Source organism: Apium graveolens, chromosome 8, assembly GCF_009905375.1.
Source record: "Apium graveolens cultivar Ventura chromosome 8, ASM990537v1, whole genome shotgun sequence".
NCBI lineage: Eukaryota > Viridiplantae > Streptophyta > Magnoliopsida > Apiales > Apiaceae > Apium > Apium graveolens.
Window position 1 is genome coordinate 115561433 of NC_133654.1, and position 17651 is coordinate 115579083.

The window sequence follows — 17651 nt, forward strand, 5'->3', positions numbered from 1 at the left end:
AACAATTACTCAGTTTTGTTTGATTTTATTTCGGCTAACTTACTGATGAGTGGACCATTTTTTATTTAAGAAAAATGTTGAGATGTGTGTATATGTGCCGAGTCGAAATAAGGAAAGTTCATGTATCTCCAACAGTTATGATTCAAAAATTCAAATTTGGATTATTGATCCAAATTTCTACAACAGTGTGATCCAAACATTTAATCCAAATCACTTTTTATATATAATAATATATAAATATCATATTAAGTAATTTTATCTTAAATTTATCGTTTAATCATTATTAACAATTTATATAACTTTTATAAGTTAATTAAATAAAAAAATTAATACACATAAAAATATTAAAATTGTGCGCTTAATTCACGAAAACACATTTATTGTAATAATTAACATACAAAATATTATTGATACACATTAATTTTCCGAATTAGTATATTTTTCTCACAAATGCTCAACATCTCTAAGTGTAATATGTGTCTATTTATTTTTTATTTTTCTAAAACAGTCTACGAATTCTTGGAATCGGGTATTTTCATCGATGGGAATAGTCTAAACTTGGATTCGGCACTTTTGACTCTTTAATGTAATTCTATTTAAATTTTAATAAAATTATATTTTCTCATTGTTTTAAATTTTAGTTTAAAAAAAATCTTGTTAATTATTAATTATATTATGTTATTAATTATATAAGTAAAAAATCAAAAATTATTTTAAAATCTCATAAAGTACAAATAAGAAAACCATTATTTTCCAAATTTAGAGTGAATAATACTATTAATTGATGAAGAGAATTTGAGATAATTTACCCCAAATTTAAATTTTTGGATTGGATTTGGACTAAGCATTGGAATTGGGAACGCCAAAGAAAGAGGCAGATTTGAAGTTGACAGGCAGAAGTTAATTGTACAATAAAATTCATTCATTCGACGAAGGACCTCTTATATCCATACATATATTCGTGGCCTCTAGCCTCTTCACATTCTTCTCCTCTTTTTATTTCTTAAATGTATGTTTAAAATAGTATTTCACATATTTACTTTTGCTCTATAACTTGTTTATTCTCTCTTGGATTAACCTGTTGAATTGTGATTATATCTTCTTTTTGTGCAGTTTGTGAGATTACTTAACTGTATTAAGGTCAGTTTTGCGTTTTCTTCTGCTTCAGTTTTGCTGTTATTTATATTTATTCTAGCAGGTAATATCGAAATCGATTTACATGATGACTTTAGCTACAGGTTATCTTAAATAGTTTGTTATGGATTATCTTAAGCATTAGATGTGTGTTTTGGCCAAGTGTATGCTCTCTTTGAAGGTAGTTATAGTACCATGGTTCCACCATGTTGACAGTTGACAATTCCGGAGCTATCTGTAAGAGTCTAACATACTTGGACACCAATACCACACTTCAACAACCTGTTCGTTGCAAGGTTTCAAATGTTAATCTTCCAAATCATGCTCTCGTTTCATTGGTCAATATAAATAGTGGTTGTAGTAGTGGATTGCACACATCTTCTTTTTTTCAGAAAGGATGTACTCAACTTAAGGTACATCATTTACCGCAACAGACAACTTCGAAAAGGTGGCTTGTAAGTGATATCTTTCGACTGGACAATATATTCGTCTCTTGCCTCTCAGATTTTCCCAATATCTATCTTTTCATTTCGGAATTTTGTAGTGTCAGTTACATGATACGATTTCATCAGATGATGAGTATCGCTCCTCGCGAAATATAGCAATCAGCTTGTTTAAGAGATACAAAAATGTCATTGACCGTGGTGGAGGTGACAACTTGAAGGTATTAATAATTTTCACTTTCATTTTTAGTTAGCTACATTTGTCAAAAATTTTGTTACGATAATCCATACTAGGATTTCATTGGCGCTGGGGTAAATGCTAATGCATTGGGATGCACTGATGAAGGACTTAGGAAAGAACTTACAGATATGAAAGAATCTGGTTATGAGATTGAAGCAATGCAAACTTATGGTGGAATCACCAGTTTAAAATCCAAGATCTGCTATGAAGAGGTTAGTCCAATCTACTCTTAAACAAGTTCATTAGTTAGTGAATAAGCATCATTGTATACTTATTTCCAATCTACTTTATTCCTATATTCTAATTAGTTAGTGAATAAGCATCATCGCAAGTATTCCATGTCTTTGGTTTGTTATTCAAGCAGCATAGTTACCATTTCCGTTATCTTTATTAGAAAAACTTAATATAATGGAAGTAAAAAAGAACAATCAGAGGGCTACAATAATGTATATTCCAGTGGATTGATGTCACTCCAATTTCGTATGATTTTAAAATTGTAAACTAAAGATGACTGAACTTAAAAGGTTGGAGGAAAATACTTAAAGGTTGTTCTTATAGTACTGGACTTTGTTTTAAAGGATTTTACTGTTTGATGCGTTTACTTATGGTTTAAGTAAAACTGAATGCATGGCCATTATGTTATTAATGATAATGTTGAAGCTTCTAGTGTCTTTCCGTGTGTCTAGGCAATTTAACATTGTCAATGAGGTATCTTATTTTTAAGATTTCGAGTAGAGAAGACCTTTTTATTGGTGAATTTGTGTGTACCTGATTTTTATTAAGAAGATACTATTCATTTGCTTTAATTGGAAGGTACCATCTACAGAAGCCAGAGTTGTACCGGTGTCAGAGGAGGCACACTCAAATTATATTTACAATGCTGTAAAATATCACACCCAATGTTTGATGTGGGTGTCACCGTGAATACATATAGATATGATTAAAAATAAAATATGAATATGTTTGAATGCAATGTGAGGTTTAACCATTTAATTTTTTGGAACAGTTTTCTGGTTTCATTTAAAAAAAATATATCAGTAATAATTTGACATTATGTCTATGCCATGCAAAAGGAAATGAGGATCGAATGGAGAGGTATCTACCTATGGTTTCTAAATGAATAAATACTATACAAAATAACTCCTGAACAGAGATTGGGATTCTTATTTTCTCCCATTATTCTTGGTTACAGTACTGATTTTTTTCATATGGGGCTATGGTCCATATAGTCATTAATGACCTTTAAAGCAGTCCATGGTTGAGCTTTTTTTTTTTTTTTTTTTTTTATTTCAGTCACTTAGTTAAAGTGTTGTGCTTCAGATGAACATGTAGTGTACCCATTTAAAATGAGCTGCCTTGTTGCATTTCAAGTGTTTTCAGGGCAGTATCAATTTTTATGCAATGTACACGAGTTTGCAAGTGGTTTTATATTCATTAATCTACCAATTTTAGTTACCCGATCGGCTGTGTCCGAATTATTCTATACTTTTAAGAGCTCATTAATGGGGTGGTGCACAACTGATTTCTACAAAAAATTTAAGTTCCTATCATCTTTCTTTCAAATTTTAGTTTTACCAGTTTGGTTTTATTGTTTACAGCTATTGATGTAACTCACATGCACATTAGTTTCATGAAAAGCAAATATATATGTGTCTGTGAAATGATGAATGAATAATCAGTAAACTTGCTAACGTTGTTGCCTTCTGTATTCTCTTGGCAATGCAGATTTCTGAGTGTATTGTGTGGCTGAGTATAATTTTCATAACCATCCTGTGTACACCTCAAGCAACCATTGTGCGCTGGTCTTCAACATCTCCAGTATCTGATGAAATGAAGAATCAGTGGAAAGGCTTCTGTGCCATCATAGCAAAGGCATATTATGTGCGAGGAATGGCATGGTTTGTTAATATGTTTTGATTGTTCAGCTTCAGCATCTTTTTTGACGTTGAGTTTTATTGCTTTCAAGACTATATTAAGTTGCTTTGCATGATGTACTAAAGAAAATTTTTCAAGTGCCGTAAAATTTTGAAGAAGTCCCAGAATTTTAAATTTAAAGAAGTGAATAAGCAATTTTTGAAGATAGCTAGACACAAACGGAGATAGAAAATAGAGATACATTAAGCTCTGATAGCTTTGTTACTTAAGCTTTATTGTTCACAATTTGTTATAACCTTTTCCTGATAATATATATTTTATATCCATATTATAAAGTATAAACATTAATGTTTATTTTTTTCTTAATATTAAAGGCTACCTGTGAAGACTCTTCAATTAGAGCAATTGGCAGTATCTGGCTGTGCTGAGGAGCCTTCAGTGGTTTCCAGCCGGATGAGATTGGTTTTCAGTACACTGGAGGTTTGTGCTACTAATTTCATGTGAATTTTTATTTTGTTCTTTGGCTCCGCTATTTCGCAAGTATCTGGGAATTATTTTAAGAAAAATGCTTGGTGTACATAATTGTGTACAAAATTATGTACATAATGACATGTGATGAGTTTTAATTGGAATGACCCACTCTATTCATGTCAACAAGCCCAATTAAAATACCCCACATCAATTGCATATCATTCTGTACAAATTTTTTGTACAAAATTTTGTACACCTAGCACTACTTTTATTTTAAATTTGCTCTAATATAGTGATCGGATGCTTTGATGATTATCGTCGACTGTTATTTACATTTCACACCTTTCAAATAATTTATTAGGCCTTATCTGATCCCACTGTATTATAATGTGTTATGAGTACTTGTAAAATGAACCAAAATTTGATAAGAATTGGTCCATGACACGAAGAAAAAGGTACAGTAAAATACAAGTTGATCGTGAATGGTCCCCAAGTTGTAGCCCTTCTAAAGAACGTAGCCTTTAAAGAATGGAGAGAAATTTATATGGGTATCACGGGAAGCATCATATATTATTGCAAAAAGAGGATATGTGTATTTGGACATCATTAGTTAGTGGTGTAAGTGTGCTAAACAAGTCTAACTATTCGTAAGTTATGGCGTGTTTGATTGGATAGAATGAAACATGGAAAGATAAAACTAAATTTGTACTAAATACTGGATAAATGTATATAACTTTTGTTCTCCTCCATTCCATTCTGAGCTTAAACTAACAAGTTTTGAAAAAAAAAATGCTCCATTCCCCATCTTTACTCACTTTATATACAGATGTCATAATTTTTTTTTATAAAAACTACTCATTGTATTCATTCTTCCATTTTTGTTCATTCCTCTATTCTGTTCCGAGTTCAAACCGACCAATTTTGAAAACAAAGTGCTCCATCCCTGATCTTTACTCTTTTTTTATTCAGATTCTTGTCAAGTTACCGGTTCTTCTAAAATCTCAAGATGTTAGGAATTGGGCTTACGAGGATTGTGATCACTAGGTGTTCCATACAATATCAATATCTTTAATAATTATTGAGAATATTGGGGGTAGCAGGAAGACGAAGGAAGACAAACCTGAGTCCTCCCCCGCCAGCCTGAGGTCTGATATCATGTCCATGTTACGAGTTCTCCTAATATCTCAAGGTGTTGGGAAATGGGATTTCTGGGATCATATTTCATTATTAGGGGTGATCAACGGGTCAGAACCGGATCGAACCGAACCGGAACCGAAAGAACCGAGAATCGAAATAGGAATATTTCAAGAACCGAACCGGACCCGTTTATATGTAAGAATTTACGGTTCGGTTTGGTTCTGAACCGAAAGAACCGAATTCATATTTTATTTCATAATGATTTATTTTGCATATTATTTTATATTTTAACTTTTTAAATTTTGACTAGTTTTGATTATTTATTAAGAAGATTTTTATTAGTGGTGGATCGTTTTGAATTCGATTACTTTATAATATTTAAGAAGAAAAATATTTATAAAAGTATTCAAAAGTCCATGTATATTTAAAGAAATGAGTAATACAATAAAAATCATATTTTTCTTAAAATTTATTATAATATTATAAATAAGAAAACATAATAAGTAATATATATATATATATATATGTGTATATATATATGTGTATATATATATATTTGTATTTATTCATTTATATACGGTTCGGTTCGGTTCTTACGGTTCTAGTATGTTAAGAATCTAACCGAACCGAGAAATGAAATTTCTAGAAAATCAAGAACCGAACCGGACCCGAATTAGTTAAGAACCGAACCTGAACCGTAATTTTGATCGGTTCGGTTCGGTTCTCGGTTCTGAACCAGGAAATGCTCACTCCTACTCATTATCAACAGATCTTATTAATTAAAAAAAATTACTTATTCTTTTCACTCTTCCCTCCTCCCTTTTTCCTTTGATTTTGTTCATAATTTCCATTCCATTTAATTCCCTCCAACCAAACCGAAGTAGATCTTTTTTCGTAGACTTTTGATGTTTGACTTGACGCTAATTGAGTAGAGCTTGAGTTTCAAATTATTTATGAGAGGCGGCATAAACAGCTTCTGTTGTTTAATATATCCAGCAATATGTTGAAAATGACAAAAATAACCATTTTAAAAAAAATTAAACAAAATAATCATTCTGAAAAAAGTGGCCAATTTTTACCAATTGAATACTACAGTGTTAATTGCTTATCTCAATTTATAAAAGATACTCTACTGTTAGTTGGATATTTCATGTATGTGATAATTGATTGGGTATCTGAATACTGCACTCATAGTTGGGTATCCGATACGCTAAAGTTGGCCAATTTTTAAAAAATGGTTATTTTTATTAATTTTATATAGAAAATAGGCTTAACTTGTCCTTCACAGTAAAATATTGCAACATATTCTTCAGTTAGCGCTTCACCTAAGAGTTCATTTAAGAGTATGCCACCAAACTAAATCCTATTATATTTAATTATGTAATTATTAAAAAATTATATACATGTATGTTACACGTTCAATTGAGGTGAGTTCAATTCAAACTTTCGAACCAACCTCAAGAACTTTTGTTAAGTCAAGCTTTAAGCTTAAAATTCGTGGTTTCTCTCGACCCTGATTCACCCATAAGCGTGCATCAGTTAACATCAGCGTGAAACATTATACATGTGGAAAAATATAAATCCGAACACATGTAAAAACATGCAGTTCTGTGACAAGTAGTGCTTAAATTTGACATCTGATCTTTTGTATTCTACAGGTTGTAAGCCCACAGTGGCCAAGAGTATAGGGAAATACGGAAGCAGCATACAGAAGAATAATGCATACAGTAATGTATATTTGGAATCCTAACAGTTGATGTATATTTGTGCAGAAAAGTAGTCAAAGATAGATGGTTTCCATTTCAAGTTCTATGCAAGGGTTTTAAAAATTGATCCGCATATCAGAAAGGATCTTTCATCCTCATTTTATTTTATTGAGTATTAGATATGTTGAACCATAGTAGTTCTCATTTACTAAAATTATGTTAACCTCATCTATTATAAAACGCCTTAGCCTAGCGGGCTCAATGACTAGTATATATAATAGTGCAACATTAAGTTTTTGAGAAACATTTTATTCGTAATTACTATTTTATCCCTTTATTTTATTAAATGTTAAAAATTGTTGTTTTGGATGGGAATCAAACCCAAGTCAACTATTTGTAAATTTAGTATATAAACGCATATTTGTGAAACTCTTGATAACATTAAGTGTTGAGGTAGAGTTTATTTATTTACACTGTGTCTTACTCTATATTTAATTTGATATTTATTTTGATATATCTATAAAATATAACGATTTGAGGCTTGAATAAATTACTCATTCAAGTTTCTGGGTAAACATTTTATTCGTAATTACTATTTTACCCCTGTATTTTATTAAATGTTAAAAATTATTATTTTGGATGGGAATCGAACTCAAGTCAACTATTTGTAAATTTAACATATCAACCACTTGAGTTAGAGACACATTTGTGAAACTCTTGATAACATTAAGTGTTGAGGTAGAGGTTATTTATTTACACTGTGTCTTGCTCTATATTTATTTTGATATATCTATAAAATATAACGATTTGAGACTTGATTAATTAACTCATTTCTATATACTAGTTTTATACTACGGCAAAACCGTATATATATTTTAATTGTACTAACTTTTTATTTATAATTAAATTTAGAGTTCATAGGCAACTTTAGTAAAAAAATTCGTTATAAACCCAAATTTCTTGTGTAACATAGCTAACTTATTCTAATCAACGAACTGAAGCATAATTTTCTAATCATAGTAATTTTAGAAATATATTTTTCTCTGTAACCATCGAACCATGTTAGTCTCTTTATACTAATTTTATAAAAAAATAATGTAGAATATTCATAAACATAAAATATACAGTATTGATAGACGAACATTCGATAAATAAATAAATTAATAATCTCGGTAAATAAAAAAAATTACATTCCTGAATGTATTCATTCATCGAGATTTCATTGTACATGTTTGTGATTGTTCTAGAGATGAGCAAACCCGGACCAAAAACTGAAACCGAAACCAAGACCGAACAAAACTGAACCAAACCGCACCATGAAAAACTGAACCAATTAATAACCAAACCGAATAAAAACCGATCCGATAATATAGTTGCGGTTGGTTTTAATATTTTTTAAACCAAATACAAACCGACTGAACCAAACCCTTCACAAATTTTCAACACATCTGTAATTCACAAGTCAATTGATTACCCTCCATTTTCATTACTTTAGTAATTTGGTTGATTACTTTTTTACCATTAAAATTGACGTATAATTTATATATGTCTTACAAAACAATCAAATAATCATGTTTATCCCAACAGGAGCAAAATGGCAAGGGGATAGGCCGGTACACAAATAACTTAGTACTTTTTTTAGTCATCTATGGAAGGAGGTCGTAAAGAAATAGATTTGAGACGAAAATATTTAAAGAAGAAAATTTTTCTTTACCAAAATATATGTATATCCATTTACGATCTTATAATAAGAGCAGAGGATCATTCCCTATGAATCGATAATTAGTTAAATATTATGAATATAAAATCATATTTATGAATAAATAATTTAGAATCAATATATACCCCCGTAAGCACATAATATGTGACGTCGAATATGCCCATGAATTGCATGGGGGAAGTAATTAATACCGCTGATATTTGAACATGATGAGAAGATAAAAAAAACTTTTAAAACAACGCACATAACGACCATCGTCCAGTTCACGATAATTTTAAAATTTTCATTACTGTTAAAAACTAAAAACATCTCGGTATGAAATGTTTAGCTACCATCATTAATAATAATCATGCTCTACTTCAATGATTTGGATCCATTTTTATTGCGTAGTTAATTCAAATCATTTATTTTAAAGAGTAAAATGTTCGATAAAGAAAATTAAAATAATATATTCTTTTATACTACAATCACTTTGAATATTACATGTTCTTACATATTTTTTATAAATATACTCATATTTTTCAGTTATAAATATTTGTAAAATATATATTTAATAAATATTAAAATATTTAAAAATTAATAGATAAGAATTGCCCGTGCCTTGCACGGGTTTATGTTTATGAGCTAGTTTAAGTAATACACTAGCATTTTGCAATATATTTTTTTGGGTTAATTGCATAGTTCACCCCTTTTGTTTGGACCATTGTCACTTTGGTACCAATAGTTTCAATAATTGCACTTCACACCACAGACAAGTTTGGGCGCTGCACTTTGCAACCCTTCCGTCAATTTCCGCCATTACCGTTAAAAAAGCCGGGGGTAAAAATGTAATTTGACAATGTTTAATTACATTTTGACCCCTAAAATTCAACAAATTTTTCATATTAACCGCCGAACATGTTTTTTAACAATTTCGACAGCTATAAAAAATATCCATTTTAACCCTTTTATTAAAAAAATTTATACTACTTTTAAAATTTAGAAACTCATTTTTATAATTTTTCATTGAGTGTGTCATTATAATTCCATTTTTAATGAGGCTCATCGTTTCATAAATGATAATTTTATTATCTAGCACTTTCATTTTTTACAAATTTTCAAAAAAATATCATTTAAGGGGGTTATTATCAAAACAAATAAAAAAAATTCAAATTACTTTCGAAAACAAAAAAAAATCAAATTTTCAAAACATCGAAAATACTATCAAATTATTTTTTTTCGAAAGTAATTTTTAAAAATATTTTTTTTAAAATTTTTGAAAAAGAAAATTTAAAAATAAATTTTCGAAAAAAATATTATTAAATTAATTTTCAGAAAATAATTTCTTTTAATAAAATGATTAAAATGTATATTTTTTTATAGTTGAATGTCGAAATTGTTAAAAAAAATGTTCGGGGGTTAATATGAAAAATATGTTGAACTTTAGGGGTCAAAATGCAATTAACCATTGTCAAATTACATTTTTACCCCTGGCCTATTTAACGGTAACGGCGGAAATTTACGGAAGGGGTGCAAAGTGCAACGCCCAAATTTGTCTGGGGTGCGAAGTGTAATTATTGAAACTATTGATACCAAAGTGACAATTGTCCAAACCAAAGGGGTGCCCTATGTAATTAACCCTATTTTTTTTCAACAAGCTACTTGAACAACTCCAGAGAAGCCATAGGCCTTTTGTTTAGTAATTATCTCCCTCTTTGCAAGAAGACGCGGGTTTACTTTGTATGAGGCTTCCTTGGTTTGTTCTTGTGCCTTTATGGGCTGGTCTCTCCTCATCAACACTTAATGGGTGGTTGCTCAGGCCACTGTTGTAACTTGTAAGTGCTCATGCAGCTGGTGCTCTTGGTGTGTGGTAGTGTATGGTGATTTGTAGGTGAGTGGTGCTTCGTCATTTTTGTGCCATCACCGCCAGAAATTTGAATTTTAAGCCTTTGTTGAATGGTAACATGATACCCTACAAAATTCGAGTCCTATAACTCTCAATATTCTTGTACCTGACTCCAATTGTTACAGGGTGTTGAATTAAACTGAAAGACACGTATCAAAAACTCACTCTAAATATTGGCTGCTCATTTGCATAATTCTACTTTCAAATGACGTCGACGTTTATGTTACTTTAACTTCATGAGAATTTGTCGACTTCCGTAAAAGAGACAGGTGGAAACAGTTGAAAGGTTACACGTCAGTTAAAATAAGCTCCTATATTACCAATCATCATGGGTGTAATCTTAGCAAACCTGGCCGTTTTGGAAGTATATGTCAACCTCAACCTTTTGACATTACTTGCGACCGTTCATCTTACTGGTCTTGCTACCGAGGTTTTTAATGTTTTACACTTAAATACCTAACCCATTATTATATTACTGGGAGCTAAATTTTATCATACACTTTCAAAAACTAAAATTTCAGAGAAAGCTCACACTTTCCAAGTAAAGATCTAAGGTACTGCCAGCATATAAAAGTTTTTTTGAACAAAACCGAGGGCAATAATTAGAAAATCATACTATACTTCCACTTTGTTTCAACTGGAACAAACAATTGAAGGGACGAGTAATCGAGCAAGGACAACAAAGAAGTAAATAAATGAAATAGCTCAAAATTTTGCACTTGTTTACACTAGTACAACACTAGGAAAGAGAACCAACCAGAAGAATTACAGTCAAAATTGAAATGTGATATCATCTGCAGATGTTCATGACAAACTTTCAGAAGTTAGTAATGCAGCATTATCTTTTAATGTCTTCCTTGCACGCCAATGGACAGCAGCAGCAGCTTCTGAAGTTCCCATCTGCAAGAATCAAAGTAAGATCGGTAAACATGTGTATCCAATCTACAATATCACTTGGGCAATAAACACAACTCAAGTAATATTTCTCTATAAAATAAGTAAATAACTGGGAAAACGAGGTGGATTGGGGAGAGGGATTATACTGGAACTGGAGTAGATTAAAGTGAAGTTTTCTCTGAGAATGATCAAAACATATTTAGCTCATGACCCCATTGTATATAAACTGCAAACTTACCTTAATCTCCATATTATGATAATCTTGCCACAAGCTCACGTCTTGATCATAGGTTGCAAGTGCAGACTCAAATAATCTTTGGACTTCTACCAAACTGCTTCTAGCACTTGCAGATGCAAGATTCTGTTCCAGCTCTATGCAACTTCTATATAATGCAAGACCTGGATGAGGTAAAGCGAGATATCTGCATATGAAAAAAGCACACGCTTCTCAAGTAAGATTACATTCTACACAATCTAGCTCTTATAAAAGTTAAATTATAGTGTCTTGATAGATCAGAAGAAGCCTGTGCAAGTGAAGATGGTCAAAATTGACACTTAAATAAGCAAATGTAATTTTCTATGCTTAGTGTGCAAGAAAAAACTTAAAACGCCCATCAAAAGGATAAATTACTAGAAGAAAAAGACACAAGATACCAAGCCGGCAATATTTGAAACAATTCAACCAAAAAGACAGAGTAAAACGGACACTATAAAAAATGAACTTCAAGGGCACATATAAGCATTAAATTTGGCTAGTAAAAAATACTCATGTTGTAAAGGGATACTTCCTGATTATCAGAAACGAAGTCAAATATTAAGCTAAAGGGATGAATATTCATCACCAAATTGAAAATCATACCGCTTATACATCTCTCTTGCACTCTGAATTCCATCTTTTTGAAGAAATATTTTAACAACTGCAGAAGACAGGGAAAAGCCATCGTCGCTACCACCATATTCAGCCAACAAACTAAGTGACATCTCCACCAGCTTGTCAAAGTAACGTCTTTGATCTCCAAAAAATTTAAGAGCCTGCAAAAGAGATGACATCAATGAACCTACAACTTTGTTTACCCCGTTATTTATGAAAAAAGCATGAACACAAGGAATAAAGAACAATGTTGGAGCAAAAATTAGAGGCATAATATCATATATAGATGACAAATTTCTAGCAGATGAAAATATGGGTGTCAACAGTAAAAAAGTTGCTTCACGGAAATTGTTTTCCTAAACACTTTTCCTTTACATTTCGGAGAAAAATAAGATCCAACGACGAACATAAATACGCTTTTAAGAAAAAATATATTGCAGGAATAAAACCAAACTGTACAAAATTTGTAAGCACTTGGTACTAATTCAAAATTCTTTTGAAACATTGAAAAAATATATTAAGTGTAGCAGCAAGAATGACGTAGAGAATAGTACTCAATGATTAAGGGGGTCTAAGTGGCTCAATAGCTTAACATGAACCGAAATTTGTTTATTCCTGACTTTGAGGAAAGAAAAGGCAACACTAAGGGATACATTATTTACATACCATAAGCCACAAGCTCTGAGCTTCTGAAACTGATATCCGCATTAGAATACTTTTAAAGAGTTCAAAGACAACTGAGAGATCAGTTTTGCTCGGAGAAGGAGATTTTTCTGTAATGCACTTAATCTCCATTGATAGCCGCAAATCCCATAAATGCACTGCATCTAAGAATTTTCCACTACAAAGCCTTTCTGCCAATTTCCTAGCTTCGTCAGATCTCCCCGATTCCATTAAGAATGTTACATGCTGGCAAGCAAGATCTTCCGTAAGACAACCTATTGTCTCAGCCTTTTCATATACCATAATGATGTGTGAGATAGAATCTACACCATTAGCTAAAGCAGAGCTACCCAATTTTCCATCTTGTTGAACAATCGCATCCATTAAAAATTTTGTATAATGTTTAAACATTATATCTGAAGGTACGACTTCTACAGCTTCCTCATAAATCTAGAAATCATTAAACAAAGTACGATTACAACATCAACCAAGTAGTTGCCGAGGTAAATAAAGCAGCTGCAAAAATAACATTAAGGAATAAATTTACTGACAGCTACTATATGTAAAGCCTACACTATTTCTGGTACGCACACTAGGCAACAATGTAATCAGAGTCTCCATAGGGAGAATATTGCTTGCGGTTGTCTAAAAATTAACATCCAGGACCTTTATATGTAAATAAGAGATACATAAGATCGTTCTGTACACGTCCTCATTCCAAAAAGAAACATAAACATTTCCAGTTCCATATCTTTGTTTATCCCAAAAATAACGATGCACTTCAGTATATTTTCTAATTTTGAATATACATTAGTATGAAGTCCAAAGTCCCTCCTATAATATGCAAAGTTATTACTAGTATTTGGGGCTACTACAATAATGCGGTTGTACAATCAATACGGAACACAGCTACTCTGTTCAAAAGAACTCACTGGATTACAATATCTCGATCAACACACACAAATTTATTCCTTATGAACTGGTCATAAAAACATAAAAATAAACATTTCACATTAATATGATGTAGCGAATCCAATATATAAATCCACAACACAGTAAGAGCCATAAAACAAAACAAAAAAAGACTCTGAAATTTTTTAATAGACAAAGAAAAAACTAGAAATTAAAAATAAATGTCACTTCAGTTTAGAAGATTGAATGTGATACAAATGCAAGCTACTTAGAACCACAGTTCTCTTAATAATTGAAAATACCTGAATGGCTTTTTGCAACTTCTTTAAGCTAACATCTCCAGTCATTCGATGGGTATTCTGAAGTTGAACTGCTTCACTTCTTGCAAGCCAGTCCCAGTACTCAGTTTGTTTCGAAAAATCTCTTCTCATGTCAGCAAGTATTTTATTTTTCATTTCTTCTGAATGTGCTAAGTCTGTAGCTTCAAGTATCTCCAGCATTCGAGTTCTCAAGCTAAAATCTAAAGGGAGGGCTTTAATGGCATTGCTGTAAACGGTTTGAAGAATGCTCAGACCTTGCTCTCCAAACAGATCTGAATTTTTCTCAACTTCTCCATTTCTAGTATCTGCTGCCTCATCATCATCTTTCTTGTCATTAAGAACCATAAACAACTCTTTGTTTTCGTCTCGCCACTGCTCATCTGAGAGATCATGATTCTCACGAGACAGAGTTCCCTCATCTTCTCCAAGAGCAACTTTTCGAGCTTTTAACTTATTAAGGTATGTGAGCTCCATACGAATATACTCCACCCATAGATCAACTGAAGTTGGGCATGCTCTCAAACCAGCATGCATTAAAGCACGAGCAGATGCTACATTTAAGTTGGTGTCAAACTCCCAAGCAGCAGCATATATCCAAACCCCTGGTACTTTGGGATGAAACCTAACTACTTGAGCAAGAGCCTACATAATAAAGTAGTACTGTTTCTTAAAAACCATAGTTAAGAGTTAAAATTATTATGGCAAAGCAACCTTGATTCTCAAATTGCTCATTTACTTTACAAACCTCCATCATGGGAAAAACCAACCAAAATTACCACAGAATCAACAAAGACATATAACAGCTGATTATTAAACACTTAAGTGATTAATAATTAACCACATCTCCAGATATAAAGTCTCCCACAATTAGAACAGGCACACTAACCGATATCGATAAAATAAGCAACACATACACCTCTATTTCTTTGGAAGGAGCGGATTGAAATTCATACCATCTTGTAGGTAATATTCATCAATGTCATTCCTTTAGTTTTATTCAAATTTCTCATTCCATTATTTCCAACAGAACGGAAAGCTAAATGTTGATAAAAAAAAAAACTTAAGCTTACAACACAATCCGTTTGCAGAGACAAGCAATTCATTACTTAACACACCCACCGGAATCATAAAAAAGAAGCAGCTAAAACTAAATTATCATACAATCAAACAAATAACATATTGATTGGATAAACTAAAACATCAAACCCATTTTTCATTTACGGAGATTAATCATTTTTCCACATTACCTTCTTCAAATGGCCATTCCTTTTCTGCCTACAAAACTCAAGATACTGAAACCAAATATCCAAATCACCCTTAAACCTATTAGTAGCCATCTTATAAATCTCGACAATTCTGGATATCCCCGAATAATCGGAAACCGACTTCTTCATCCTCTTATTCCCCTTTTCCTTGAGCTCTCGGGAAACCGCCTTTCGTCGTAAAATCCTAAGATTATCCAAATTCTTCTCATAATCAATGTAATTCAAGTAGTCTTGTTTAAGAGGGCTGGGTCGTTTGAGTCTGTACTCGAACTTGCGACGTTGTTTGACAATCTCGGCGATTTCGAGCTTGCTGAAGAGATTGCGACGTTCGAGGTCGTCGAGCTCTTTGACCATGCGCTCGAGCTTGAATTGGACCACGTCAGCCATTTTTACACAGTTAGGGTTTAGTGTGTGTTTTTGGGGAGGTGGAAGAAGAAGAAGAGGGGGTTTTAGGTTTTGGTTTGGATTAATGTAATGGGCTTTCAGGTTTCGGGTTAAAAGGCACCCCGGGGGGCTTCAATAGATTAAAAACAGACCCAAGAGTAGTTTCATTTATTGTAACATTATAACAATCATACAAACTCACTCTTGCAATAACAATTTTAATTTAAAATTGGACTATTTTGGTTGAGTTGCATTGGATAAGGGTTAATATTTCATAAACCCTCGCCCAATCCAATATATCCGGGTTAATATAAAATCAACCCAACTATATTTTGGATTTCAGATGGCTCGGTTTGTTCAGCCGAAATAAGGGGCGGGTTGGATCGATTTCACGAGTTCGTCGATTTTTTGTTCACCCTTAATTATCACGACCATCTCAATCACACTTGAGCCCTTAAGCAAAATTTAACGAGACATTTTTAATATTAAAAATAATTTTAATTTATTTAAAATACCAATTTATATATTATTAATACATTACGATGTATTGCTTCTTTTTCTTATATTTAAACTAGTGTATATTTTAGGTTATTACAAGATAAATATATACAAATTTATGATACTAACATGATAATTAATTAAATCTACATTTTACACAAAATTTATATATCATTTTATTTATTTTTAGATAATTTGAGTATGTTAATGTAATATGTAAATTAATTGGATGCTAAAAAAGGTTTTTTTAGCAAAAAAAATATAAAATATAATATTTATAATTGTTATGGGTTAAAAACTTCGGGTGTATTTATTACTAGGGTTCGTGAGTTTCGAGACTCGATTTGACTGCTCTTGTGTTTCGTGACTCGATCTATCTTAACAAGATGCCTACGTACCCTACGATATACCAAGGATCAAGTCAAAAACGTAGTTCTGATCTGTGGGGTGATGTCTCTTATATAGGCATGGAATGCCTTGAAATTAGATTAGGGTTACAAGTCTCAAATTTAGAGTGGACTTTGGAGTCCTAGGAAGTAGGGGACTGATTCCTTATCATATAAGGCCTTTTGGAGGCTGATCCACAAGGACTCATATCCTTTCTAGGACTTTTAACAATAGCTGATTTTTCCCATTTTTATTAACTATGAAAATAATTAATATTCAGGGTTTTTGGGCCTTCATAAATGGGCTTTATTGTTGGCCCATCCCGGACATAATTAATGCGATATTAATTACGCAATCAGGGTTTATTTTTCTTCCCAATCATTTGTCCCCCAACTTCCGGGAAATCGTAAAAGATTTCGAGGAAGTTAAGTTCAATTAATCCCTTATAGGTATCGTTATCTACGTAAAGTGTGGAGCGACCTACACTTTTACAACGATTTTCCTTGTACGTGGCTTCAGGGTATTTTTGGAACCTCCTTATAATTTCCCTTACCTTATTCCTATTTTTTAGGAATTTTCTAGTATTTTTGCTCAATTTACAGGAATTTTCCCTTAATTTCTGGAATTTTTCTTAATTTACAGGACTTTTCCCTTAATTTCTGGAATTTTCCGTAATTTACAGGAATTTTTTTAACTTAATTTCTGGATTTTTTCTTAATTTATTGGAATTTTCCTTAATTTACAGAAATTTTTCCTTAATTTCAGGAATTTTTTTTTCAAAAATTCTTATTTTTCTGAATTTCCCAGAAAATTTTCCATCTTTCTTTCTTTCTTTCTTCCTT

The 17651-nt window shown here is 31.9% G+C and overlaps 2 protein-coding genes across 4 annotated transcripts; one reads left to right on the forward strand and one right to left on the reverse strand.

Annotated features, from left to right (window-relative positions):
• Nucleotides 1–882: 882 nt before the first annotated feature.
• On the forward strand, nucleotides 883–7285 carry LOC141677738 (uncharacterized). Of its 3 annotated transcripts, XR_012557508.1 has the most exons (9): nucleotides 887–1009; nucleotides 1114–1140; nucleotides 1316–1589; nucleotides 1679–1798; nucleotides 1872–2030; nucleotides 3544–3716; nucleotides 4068–4173; nucleotides 5134–5309; nucleotides 6960–7285. XR_012557508.1 is itself a non-coding variant. In XM_074483785.1 (6 exons), exons 1-6 carry the CDS (start codon nucleotides 1341–1343, stop codon nucleotides 6987–6989), a joined length of 837 nt encoding a protein of 278 aa, XP_074339886.1. In that variant the 5' UTR covers nucleotides 1045–1340; the 3' UTR covers nucleotides 6990–7285. The 3 variants fall into 3 exon arrangements, 1 of the variants encoding a protein (XP_074339886.1); XR_012557507.1 differs by having other exon boundaries at nucleotides 883–1009; nucleotides 1114–1589; XM_074483785.1 differs by lacking the exons at nucleotides 887–1009; nucleotides 5134–5309 and having other exon boundaries at nucleotides 1045–1589.
• Nucleotides 7286–11206: 3921 nt separating this feature from the next.
• LOC141678478 (uncharacterized) lies at nucleotides 11207–16045 on the reverse strand. The gene is made up of 6 exons (XM_074484811.1): nucleotides 15523–16045; nucleotides 14258–14917; nucleotides 13047–13493; nucleotides 12369–12541; nucleotides 11748–11931; nucleotides 11207–11512 (listed from the first exon to the last, which is right to left on the reverse strand). The coding sequence occupies exons 1-6, from the start codon at nucleotides 15925–15927 to the stop codon at nucleotides 11417–11419; spliced, it is 1965 nt and encodes a 654-aa protein (XP_074340912.1). The 5' UTR covers nucleotides 15928–16045; the 3' UTR covers nucleotides 11207–11416.
• Between the last annotated feature and the right edge of the window lie 1606 nt (nucleotides 16046–17651).